General features: G+C 40.3%; 1 protein-coding gene across 1 annotated transcript in view; it reads right to left on the minus strand.

The window, feature by feature from the left end:
• Window positions 1–6,521: 6,521 nt before the first annotated feature.
• The window catches only part of Eif5a2 (eukaryotic translation initiation factor 5A2), a 14,761-nt gene continuing 8,464 nt past the window's right edge, over window positions 6,522–12,818 (minus strand). The window contains exons 4-5 of the mRNA XM_005371683.1: window positions 8,310–8,441; window positions 6,522–7,637 (exon numbers count right to left, since the gene is read on the minus strand). Of these exons, the coding sequence (XP_005371740.1) occupies window positions 7,578–7,637; window positions 8,310–8,441 (192 nt within the window). The 3' untranslated portion in view covers window positions 6,522–7,577. The remainder of the gene's footprint in view (window positions 7,638–8,309; window positions 8,442–12,818) is intronic.

A 12,818-nucleotide genomic window follows, 5' to 3' on the forward strand; every position in this document is an offset into this window, starting at 1 on the left:
CCCCCTCTGTGGTATGTAAGCTATAGTCAACCCTCTCCATTATCCCCCTCTGTGGTATGTAAGCTATATTCAACCCTTTCCATCATCCTCCTCTGACATGTACTTCTGGAAAACGGGGCTCTTGGTATCTGAAAGTAACAACAATAAAGTGTGGGGACAGAGGGCGGAAGTCTAACTGGATTATTTCGGTTACTGTCTTAATTCTGGTTTGTACATCTGGAAGGTTAAAGTTATTAGTAATAGTGATCATATATATAAAGTGATAACCGATATGGTAACCCAGCATGGCTCGTAGTCTTAGAGAAAGCACATGAACGAGAGAGAGCACTGAGCTACTTACAGTCAGCCTGGTCACATGGTCCACACAGAGTGAGAACTGGAAGGATGAAGAGTTCACTTCAAGGACTCATCACCCCACTTAGCAATCCCAGCTGGCAGGGAAGGGACACCAGGGGCGAATGGACCATTAACCTCCCTGACACACAATATCTGTGGAGGATGTAGAGGATGGGAAGAATGATGGCAGGATATTTTCTGTTTTCCATTGAACTATACAAGTAACTATCTTACATGCTTAAGACATGAATGGTCACGTGTGGGGCTAGTGTGAGCCCAGCACTCAGAGGCTGGGAGTGGAATGACCCAGAATTCAAGTTAATTTGGGATACACCAGGAGATACCATATCAAATAAAACAAAATAAAACCCAAACAGAAAGCAAAAGCCAAACCAAACCAAACCATCATTTTAGGTTTACACATATTTGTAATAAAATTATCTGATGAGTTGACACATAAATGTAACACATACCGACCATTCTCACGCTTGTCCTATGGCCCTACAGCCCCTCCTCTTATTTGTGTGTTTTTACTGAGTTTAACCAGGCCATCACAGTGCCTATGGGGTTAGAGCTTGGAGGTGGAACCTGTGGGCTCAGCAGTGGGTACAAGAGAGAATTATTTGTCCTCTGCTGGGAACTATGGTTAGTTCAGTAGACAAGTGCCCTGGGAGCACTTGTCCCTGACTGACAGCTGGGCCAGGTTGGTATGGGCTCAGTGCAGTGGCCACAGCTGTGCATTCATGATTGCAACCGCGCTATCAAATCTACAGATGTAAGTCAGGGTCTTGCTACATAGCCCAGGTTGGCTATAAACTCTGAATTATCCTCCTGCAGCAACTTCTGGTACATCACCATGCCTGGCTAGCAAAGAATTTCAGAACTTAAAAGGAAGACAAGTTTATATCTAGCCTGGAGTTCAAAGTTAGAGATTAAGAAAGGACCTAGTACATGAGATAAAATGGAAGGCTTTCTTTCAGAAGTTCTCTACACAGTGAGCACAATTTTATAGTATAAAATATTTGAATGTACACATATAAGAATTGTGCATGCTTAAGTTTATTTTCATTTGATATAACATGAAGTTAACAGAAATTTTATGGTAACAAAATGTTATCATTAATAAGATTCTGCATTTAAAGCATATTTTAGTATAGCTGGATATTTAACATTCAAAGTTTACTCATTTTTAAAATGGAAAACACATAATTATAATATCCAGATCTTGTAATTTTAAAGTTTTAACCAAAACACTTGCAAGTAAATTCAAGAAATAGCCTATATTTCAGACCAAAAAAGTACATTACTAACAAAGTGCCAATGAATCTGACAATATTATTTTCTTCTGGGGAAGAGGGTAAAGTACATGATAATATATAACTAGTCATTTTTAAATCATGGTTTAGAATGAGTAATTTGATGTATACTTCATAGTAACAAAGAGTGCTTACCTGTATTAGACTAACCATGATAAAGAATCACCTATGAGCACAGCCATGATTTCTAGCAGGCTCTTCAGTCACTACTGAATAGGTTAGTATCCAGTGTTTGTAAAAGTACAGTTTCAAAGTAAGACGAACCAAATCCCACCAACATTAAGAAATGGCTTCCAAGAACTGCATATAGCAAAAGAATCTCCGTTTTTGCTATAAATAGGTTCAGACCTGCTTTAAGATATGAACAGTAGATAGAAAGCTTGGCAATAAGTACATTTCTAGCAGGTGATGGTCCCGTGTGCACTGCCCTAAGTTGTGCCCGCCACATGAAGGAGACGAATTCGCCAATGTTTACAACTCTCTTTGGGCATTTGACCTCACTAGGTAGTTATGTTGGGGTTCAGGTATTTAGTTAATGGACAAATTAAATTACATAGTGACTCCAAAATGTGTTTCTACAGAACATCTATGCTCCATAGCTAACTCCCAATGTTCCCTCTACAATCAAATAATGATGCTGTTTCTTCAATTCAGAGAACACATCTCATAGATTTAAGTTAACAGATTCAATTTTAAGATTTTTCTACCATAGATTTAAAAAAATCTTGTTGCCTATTACTCCTCAGAATGCCAACAGAAAAAGGCTTGAGAACTATGAAATATTTATTATACCTAAACATTAGAAGATTTGAAGGTTCATATCAGTACAATATACTGCTTATGGAAATATGCTTTGATAGTTTTGCTTTTATACTAGAGATCCATATTTTCTCATAGCAAATGTGAATTCAGTATGTAAACATTTTAAGATACCCAAAAGAGTTAGGGATTTCCTGTCTGTTCTTAAATGGGTCTGAGAACCACTGCATCAATGTCTGACTCCAAAACCCTCTCTGGGGTTCGTGCCCAAAAGATGCTAACAGAAACATTCCCAAGAACAAGGTTTCAAGGCAAGACCACTGGGAAGATCCCAGCACAGCTGCTACTAATGCCCCCATCTTTCTTAAATATGTACCATATAGCTTAAATATGTTACACCAAGAATTTGTGTTTCTATGCACTACAGTTGTAGGACTTGGGGAAACTTGCAGTCTCTTTGTAGGCAGCTAGTTTTAAAATTATGACACTGCATCTCTTAGCACTAACAGCCCTGAGAACAAAGCATTCAAATTCCAGCTCAATAGAAACAATTTTCATGAGAAACTTTAAAGGTATAAAATCAAATTCTGGAAAACTTCTTAAAAAATCAACTTTTGAGGCACTACAGACTACAGTACTTCAGTAGATGGAAGGACTTTGAGAAAAGAACAAAGCTGTGTGTGTACACACAGTCACCTGGTGAGGTAATGGAAAGCATGTGTCCCCAAATTTTTTAAATATCGATGTGTATCGCCGTATTTTCTGGCCTCAAGAATTTTGGTCTCTGCTATAAAGCACTGGCATAGAAATCTGTACTATGAAAGGGAACAGAGTCAAGAGCTTGGTTAATAACCACTTCAAGTGACTGGCAGTGCCCCAGGGCATCAAGGATTCCAAGGCCAAGTTAGAGCCCAAAGGTCTGACAGGTCAGAGGGCAAATGACTGCACCAGTGTAACAAAATCTTCACAGTAGAAATAAAGTCTCTTTTCTAGAACAAAAACATTCAACCTGCTAGTACTGTCTACACAGTACAGAGAAAGAAAAGGGCACAGACACAAATTGGCGGTGACATGAATGAGTCTCCAGTCTCTACATGGTGCCTGAGAAACAAAAAGTACAGCACATACTAGGAACTAACTGTTAGCATTTCTCTGCTGTCAAAAAGAAGGGACTTCTGTTTTATGTTAGAAATATATGTTACCTGCCTCCCTTCAATATAATTTGTAAAGCTTTACTAAACGAAATACTTTGCTCTAAGAGAAACACTACTGAGTTATGTGAAAATAAACAGTTCTGTATCTTTAAAATCTATACTTACATATTGGAGTATGTACACTTCATATAGTATTTAAAATGAAATACTGAGCATCCGTGAAGACTGAGATGTCATTTCTGAGATTTGTCATGTAGAGTGTATGCTTCAAAGTCCAAACCCCGTCAGCAGCTGCAGGGCACAGCTCCTCAGGAGGGTCTCATTGGGCAGAGTAGCAGAGCGCCCATCTGGCCGTGAAAACGAGCTGCAGATAGCAGGTGAACAGAGCTGTGGTGGTTTGGCAGGTCACTGCAATATCGCCACCTTTCTCCACTTGCTGCTTCAGACAAGTATAGATCACCCAGCAGACATGGCACCTGTGGAAAAGTCACGGATTCTTCCTTATTGAATAGATCGCATCCATAGCCCATGTCTTATTGCAGTCCACCCTTGCGTTCTCAGACAGTCCTGGCAGCTTTTTACACAGTGAGCTTTATGTAACAAGGGCACCAGGCTCTTCCATGCTGTGGATCTTGCTGTTACTAACAAGAATGACTCAGGAAGCATCACTTTCCTCAGCAAACTGCTAAGAAGAAAGGGCACTGGGTGCTCCTGGGTCCAGTCATTACATAGTGCAAATGCTGGCTCTTCAAATGAGAAGTCCAGCTCATCAAAACCATCCATCACGAAAAGGAGATTTCTGCACTCGGACAGGATCTGTCCAATGGGGACTTCAGTTCTTGGATATTTACTTGTAAAGCTTTTCTCCTTTGCTTGACTAATTTCTCTCCCACTGAGATAAAAAACATAGGCAAACTTCCTGAAGAGATTCCCATCGGCCCATTCTAACATTGCCTTCTCAACAATGTTGTCTTCCCAACTCCAGCATCTCCATAAAGGATGACTGTTTGTCACATCTTGAAAGTGTTGATATTCTTATCAAACATACTCTCCAACAGCTTTTGGTCTTTCTGAGTAATTCCCTGATATGAAGTTGCAGATTCTCCAAGCAAAGAGTTCTTATCCCATATAATAGAAAACTTTTCCTTTATTACAGCTCTGTAGTCTGTTCCATCATCAGCCTTTGAGGAACAGAACTTCTCAGCGATGCCCTGAAACAGCCATGGAGTACTCTCCAGAGCCTTGTGTAGTGAGCTGCTCTCCACTGCTCTGTCCGAGTCCAGTGGGATAAAGTTTCTGTGTCACGTCCTTCAGCAGCAGCCCAGCACTCTTCAAGAGCTGGAGTCGCTGGGCTGTGCTCTCACGAGTGAGAGTTATCTGGATCTGGCTTCTGTTCTCGCAAACAACCCACACCTGTGGAGCCTAGACCTTGAGAACAACAACTTAAAGGACGCTGGCCTGCATAATCTGTGTGATGCTTTAAAAAATTCAAACTGCTACACTCAGAGGCTAGGATTGGAAAACTGCCGTTTAACCCCTGCTTGCTGTCAGGATCTCTTAAGTCATTTTTGTAGCAGCCAAAGTTTGGTACAAATGAACTTAATAAAGAATGCCCTCAGTTACAACACAATTAGGAATTTATGTTAAGTCTTGAGGTCTCCAACATGCAAAATGAAATTTATAGTGATGGACAAAAAGGAAATTTATAGGAAAAAAGAAGTTTCTGAAGGATGTGAGAATTAACAATCCACAATAGATGATTAGGCCACACTATTGTAATACAGAAGGTGGGTGCTGGTGGCAGAACCTGATGTGATGTGCCTTTAAAAATTAAAAAACCAACATAACTCCAAATGGTATGGTCTTTAACATGAGAAATACTGGTCTATATCCAGAGATAATGAATTGTATTTCTAACAGGGATAAGTTACACACTGCTCTGTAAAATGTTTGCTGTATTTCACGTGGGCATTGAGAAAATAAAGCAAAACTCACAAAATGCAAGAGAGAGAGAGCGCGAGAGAGAGCGAGAGAGAGAGAGAGAGAAAGAGAGAAAGAGAGAGAAAGAGAGAGAGAGAGAAAGAGAGAAAGAGAGAGAAAGAGAGAGAGAGAGAAAGAGAGAAAGAGAGAAAGAGAGAGAGAGAAGGAAATACTTAGGCTTAAGTAGCTTTTGCCATTCAAGGTATGGAGTTAGAGATATATTGCTCTTCACCCTTCCACTGCAAAGGAAAACAGAGATTCCTGTGAGGTTTGACAAGTTACAAAGAACAAGGGCATGCTAGTCCTGAAGTAATATGAAATCAAAACACCAATGTGGTTATTAATTGGCTAGATGATGACCAGGAAACAGCATAGATAGTTTTTGGAATTCCTGTGGATAACACATCAATCAGTTCAACTAAGGTACACATGAGAACACCAGAAATCTAAAGGAGATACTTGTAGGAGAATCCAGCCGAATTGCTAATTGTGCTTTGCATGGACAAACACTAGAAGGTCACACTAAAGTCCACTGGCTACAACTTCAATATTTCTTGTGCTTTGCAAGTCTCTTCCCGGCACTTCTCTTATAGTATCTTTCTTCTCTGGATTGGTTTGTGGCGGTCAAGACACAATTTAAAATTGCATACAAATTAAGCAACTAAAATCGTGGGCTCTCGCATTTCCACGGCAATTTAAACTGCTGACTAGGTCAGCTGCACCGTCGCACCTCTCTGCTCTAGACAGGAGCACAGCACTCTGGGGGTTAGGCAAGGTGAAAGGGACCCGATAGCCAGGGCGTTACAGGAGTCTGTTCCAGGCTGTACTTCAATGTGATGACTGTGATTGTATCAGAATTCTTCAAAAACACAAAACTATGTCTATGATTCCGGACATAATCTGCACACAATCCAAAAGTCTAAACAAAAATGGAAGGGCACGCATACAACATATTAATAGAATCCAGTTCACAGAATCGTTTCCTAGTTAGATTTTATATCTGTAACAGAAATCATAAGAGAACAATATATATATATACATACAGAGACACTTAAAATAATTCTTCCATGGTTTACCTCTATTCCACTTTACAAAAGTGTACATACATTTACAAGTCAAGAATTCAAAAACAACTTAATTCCTAATTTTAGACTAATGTCAAAAATAAATCTACTTTAAAAATAGTGGGAAGAGCTGGCTTACCAACATTATGAACACTCACAAATAACGGCTGGAGGTCGTGCAGAGTCCCTGTAAGGCCAGTCCTTCTAGGGCACAGGCTGGGGACATAGCCAAAAGCAAAAATACAACTAGAGTTCACTCTATTTCATATGCTGATCACAGAGGTCTTAAATAAAACCCACAGTCTCGCCCCCTTCTTGGCCGCTGTCCCAGGTCTTCTTCAGCACTGTTTGACTTGCTCAGATTCTCTTGGCAGTTCTAGTTCCTATTACCACAACAGACTAAACTACAGCATAGGTCTGTCACCAGTCTGGAAAGGAGGCCATGATGCAGGCACTACATGGGACACCTGGCCACCAAGAGAACGCCATTTTTTGATGAGTTTAGTTTCAGGAAGTGTGTCAGCCACACAGGGCTGGAGCTTTGACAATTCCATTTTATAATCTGTAAATTCTAGATATGAAGTCTGAAATCAGCAAAGAACAATTCAACTTAAATGCATAAAATTTCCATTCCACTAGATGCTACATTGTTGATTTAAAACCCTGGTTTGGCAACCACTTAACTCCAGGAGTGATTTGTCAGACGAGTGACATGTACTGAAGCTACTGTATCTGTTTCTTATGGTCACACACTAGAAACCAGAGGAATGTTATAGGAAAGACACTTTATAAAATTATACACCTTGATATATTCTTTTAAAGTTACTAACTGCCTGCAAAACTAAGCCAGCACAATTTCAAAATGATAGAAACATAACAAGAATAAAACATGAGGTTGCTTATGAAGGCTATAGCTTTGGGACAACTAGATCCAGACCTAACGGCCCTGCTTGTGTAGAAGATCCTGTCTATTTGCAGGGCTTTATGGCCACAGCATATTCTTCACTCATGGCACACATGACAGATACCTAGAAGGGGAAAGGGCAAGCAAAGAGTTACTGGGGAGGTAATGCAAAGAGAAGATGCACTGTGTTCACTAAATCCTGCATACGTGTCAACAACATTTATGTTGACTTTGTAAATGGGTAGTCCAAAGCAGCTAGTCTGCCTTCTGCACAGTTTTCAGGATTATAATTTCTCAGATGGTAGCTCAGGACAACTTCCCGGGAAAACGGAAACACTCCATCAACAGTTACTCCATGTTACACTTCTGAGTTATAACAAAGTCCACCTTTCCCCTCTGTGCTCCCTTCATAGGCAGATCTAAAGTAAGTATGGAGTTCCATGTCAAGCCAGAAGAAATAAGACAAACAACCCACCTCCCACACTTGATGCTTCCTTCGGTAGTAAACAGATCTTTAAAGGTGCCACAGAAATTACCATATGGTGATCATTTCAACATTTCAGCAGTATTTTAAAGTTATAGTTCGCAGGGTTGAAATTGATTTTATGTATTATTGTTGTATGTGTGAAAACAGATGAAAATACTTTTATTAAAGGTGAAGAAAACATACAGCAAGATGCACAGATAATGACCCCCTGCAAAGCAGAGGAGGCTGAAGTCTCCACATACAGTCTTACGCTAACCTGTTAGGGCCAGTTTTTAGAGAATGGTTTTGAGAGTCTGCCGTCAGTCTTACCTGCACATCTTCACCTGCATTGTATTTTCCTTCTATTTCTTTGCCCAATTCACCTTCTGGCAGCTTAAGATCCTCACGGACTTCACCAGTTTCTGTTAGCAGGGAAAGGTAACCATCCTGAATGCATATGAGCTATTAGAAGAAATTATAGGTGCATATCGATTAGACGGCATCCTCTTTGTTGCAATGTTTGCACAGCTAAACTCGAATAGTCATTGGATTGGATGAGAACACAGCAACACATCATCAGACTTGTGGCGTTTAAAAACACTAACATGACTCATACCCTCAGTCCTACCTAGCACTTGGGAGGCAGAGGCTAGCCTGGTCTCCAGTGCAAGCTCCAGACCAGCCAGAACTACATAGTGAGACCCTGTTTCAAAAAGAAAGAAAATAAAGAAAAGAAAAAAAAAAGAAAAAATCCAGGCATTATAACAAACCCAAAAGAGTGTGTGATTCACTCCCCACGTACTAGCCCACCGCCCTCTGCACAGCCACAATATGGACAGAGCTGTTCTGAAAGAAAATGTAAGTTTTTTAAATAATATGCTTTAGAAACTTTCCAAATCATAAAATATAGAATAATTTTCCTCTAACCATCACACATGTACGTGAACATAATGTAAGCAAAAATTTCCTGTTAGTGGACATCAAGGTTATGTTTAGTTTTTCACTATTAAAATGATGCATTTTACAATTTGATTATAACCAAACTTAACGTGGAAATTTTTGGTCTTCAGACCACTGTTAACAGATTTTTAAAAAACATTTACATACATATATGTCTATATACAAATACATATATATGTATATGTATCATACAATATATTCTATCTGGCTATCTATCTTTATATCTATATATATTATATTTTGATCTTATTTTCCCACCAGTTACCATCTCTTGACCCCCACTGCAGCTGATCTCAACTAGCCCCTCTTCTATTTTCATGTCTTCTTACTTCTTGGTGAGCTGGTAAGTTTCAGCAGGGTTGCTTACGGAAGTGTGGGTGAGGGTTGCTCACAGGAGCCTCTGCTGCTTACAGGCACTGCATGACTGAAGGAGAAGTGTCTTCCTCCACTGACTCTGTAGACCCTCAGGGAGGGATGGCAACAGACTCCTAATATTATCCTATCTTACGGCATTAATGGAACAAACCTAGCCATGACCTAACCTGTAAAAAAAATATGCTTTGATATAATGCTTTGAAAAAGATTTATTTTTTTAATAGTGTGTAGTTGTGCATGTTTGCATCCGTGTCTGTATCTGTACAGGAGCTTAAAGAGGCCAGAGCTGCTAGGATTCCTAGGAGACGGAGCTGCAGGCAGTTGTGAGAGTGGGAACTGAACTCAGGCCCTTCAGAGCAGCAGCATCTGTCCTAACTGCTAAGGACACACACACACACACACACACACACACACACACACACACACACACACACACACAGTGGAACTTGAGCCCTGACATCTGTAACCAGAGCTACGATGTATAAGCCGACATAATAAATAGAAGGAGTATCCAAATGCTGCATGAGCACCACTTAACAGGTCTGCAATGCACAGGAGACTCAAGCCTTGATTCTACACTGTGAATACTAGAAACTGCAACAATACTTTCTTGTCAGGACCACCAGACCGTAAACAACCACACAGACACTTAGTATTAATATGACCTTGGCCCCAGCTTAGGCTTTTCCTCAACTAGCTCATATAACTCAAACAAACCTGCTTCTATTAATCTACCTTCTACCATGTGACTGGACTACCTCTTCTCTGTATAGTATCTCCGACCTGTTTCCTGTCTTTCTGCTGTCTGCTGCCTCTCTTCTTCCCAGAGTCCTCTCTCCTGGAAGTCCCATCCACACTCTCCTGCCTAGCTATCTGCTGTTCAGCTTTTTATTACACTAATCACAGCAACACTTCTTCACAGTGTACAAATAGTCTGCAACAATGAACTTTTGTCACTGAAATGTCTCAGAACTGGCTGGGAACAGTGAAGAACAAGGAGCGACAGGTACATGTATATGCACAGTATATGAAGGTCTGAGGGTGCCAGGTACATGCACATTGTGTAAATATCTGAGGGTGTGAGGTTCACACACAGTGTGTAAATGTCTGAGAGCAGGTGCTTGTGTAAGGCAGAACTTGCTGCCTTTAGCAGTTCCTGAGGTGGAATGCCACACTTCAGTGACTGAGAACAGGAACACTGGGATCCTGGTAATTATTTACAAATGCCAATTTTTTAAGATTCAGAATTCATTAAATGAACTGAGGTGAAATACATGAAGTCTTTCAAGACAAAAATGTATAAGTGTAATATAAGCATGTAATGAAGCCAAATAAATGTGAACACTGAGAAAATTAATTAAAAAGTACACATCTCTTAAGTGGGATCATCCCTTGTTAGCACTTAATTATCTATGTATCCCTTTATATATGTGTGCACAGACTACAGTGTACACAATACATTGCTATATATTCTTCCTTTGCTGAATCATTTGAGACCTAAGTTTCACAGATTATGCCTTTTCATATATAAATTCTTCAATGTGTTTGTCCCCAAAACAAGGACACACTTTTACATAAGTTTTTCAAACTAATCAATGACCCATCTTCAAACATGCCAGTTGCCCAATACTCTGATAGCGACTTAATGTGCCTGAGTGACACCCTGCAGTTTTCTGCTGTGGTGTGGGTTTTGTTTCTTGAAATGTGGAGCAGCTGTAATATCCTGTCTTTCAAGACATTGACACTGACTTCATTAATAGACTGTCACCCAGTCTGGGTCTGCCTTGTTACCCTGTAGTTCATATAATGTATTTTTTTTCATGTAATGTATTTTTGAAAGAAACTGTCTAAATGATGTGTCCTTGGAGTACCAATCACACCAGGAGGCAAATGTACCTAGCACACTAATGGTGCCGCAAGCCCTGACCACCTGGTTACTAGGGTGGCTTCTGCAAGATCTTTATAACCTAAATATAGCTTTCTCTCAAAAAAGAAGGAAACAGCCAAGGTGTTACTGCTAAATCTTAAGTATATTTTTGTGCAAGATTCCATCTTTTCCCAAAGGTTTAGGATGAGCACACATGCAATACATGCAATTGGTGTCCTGAGTCCTGACCAGCATGTGGGATTTACTGGCACTGGAATGTGGCATCTTCTCTTTACCGAAAGGTCTTACTAAAATGATCAAGGGCTACTTGGGAAAACAGGTGACTTCATGTCAGAGTGGGAGGTGGACACGTGCTCATTAGAGTATGAGGAACCATCAAGGCCATGAGTTCGGCACAGTCCAAAGGGATCCAGGAATTAGCGTGACTAAGCTTGCTTTGACGGGTAACAAAACAACTTGTAAATTAATGTGGAAGAGAAGATATCACACAGAAACTCAAATATGTTGTTGCCTGAGTTCACAGTAAAGGTCCGTTTACTGGTTATCTTCAGTGCATCCAGAGAGGACATTTCAAAACTAATAACGGGAGTGAGTGAGATGGCTCAGTGGGTGGAGAAACCTGTTGGCAAGCCTGGTAATTTGAGTACTATGTAGTAGAAGGAGAACCAAATCCCTCAAGTTTTCCTGACCCCGACATTCCATCATGGCATGTGTGTGTGTCTGTGGCTCTGTGTATACATATGCATACATATGTATGCTCATGTACATACATATACATACACACAGAAATGCTTTTAAAATCCCTGATACTGAAAGGCAGAGTGAAGTATTTATGTATTTATACTGGCTTCCTTGTGTACTTATACACACATGCATGAGAATGTACTCTGGTGCTGTGTACCTTAGTCCTCAAGATAAAAGCAAAACAAGTGATTAAGAATTTCCACAGAAGTAGTCTGGTTTTCAAAGAAAGAGTGGAATACTGGATCATTACACTGTTTCCTTTAAATTAATGGAATGATGATATATATGTGTTGTGTGGTATTTTGTTTGTGTTCTGACAAATAAAGCTTGCCTGTAGATCAGAGGGTGGCACCACCCACTAGTTAACCACAGAAGCCAGAAAGTGGTGGTATACACCTTTAATCCCAGCCCTCCTGGCTCACGCCTTTAATCCCAGCCCTCGGGAGGCGGAGGCGGAAAGTGATACAGTAGGGTGTAGAGAGGGTCTCAGCCTTTTGGGTTTAGGAATGAGACAGGTAGGAAGCAACTGGCAGCTTCTCTGGGTTCTTTGATCTTCCAGGTTTTTACCCCAATATCTGACTCCTGGTTTTTACTGATTAAGATGATTAGATTAATGCTTCATATATATCTAATAACATTACAGAAAAAAGCAAGATTGTGCTGGGTGTGGTGGTGCCTTAACCCCTTGATCCTAGCACCCTAAAAGCAGAGGCACATAGATCTGTGAGTTCAGCACAGCAGCCCCTAGTTGGTTTCCCTCATTCCTATGGATGATGCCCTATACCATGTGCTTATTATAGCACTTATTGAACCGACTGGGCTATATTTCACGATAGCCACAAATAGCATAAAATATCTTGGGGGTAACACTG

Source organism: Microtus ochrogaster, unplaced genomic scaffold, assembly GCF_000317375.1.
Source record: "Microtus ochrogaster isolate Prairie Vole_2 unplaced genomic scaffold, MicOch1.0 UNK120, whole genome shotgun sequence".
NCBI classification, from domain to species: Eukaryota; Metazoa; Chordata; class Mammalia; order Rodentia; family Cricetidae; genus Microtus; species Microtus ochrogaster.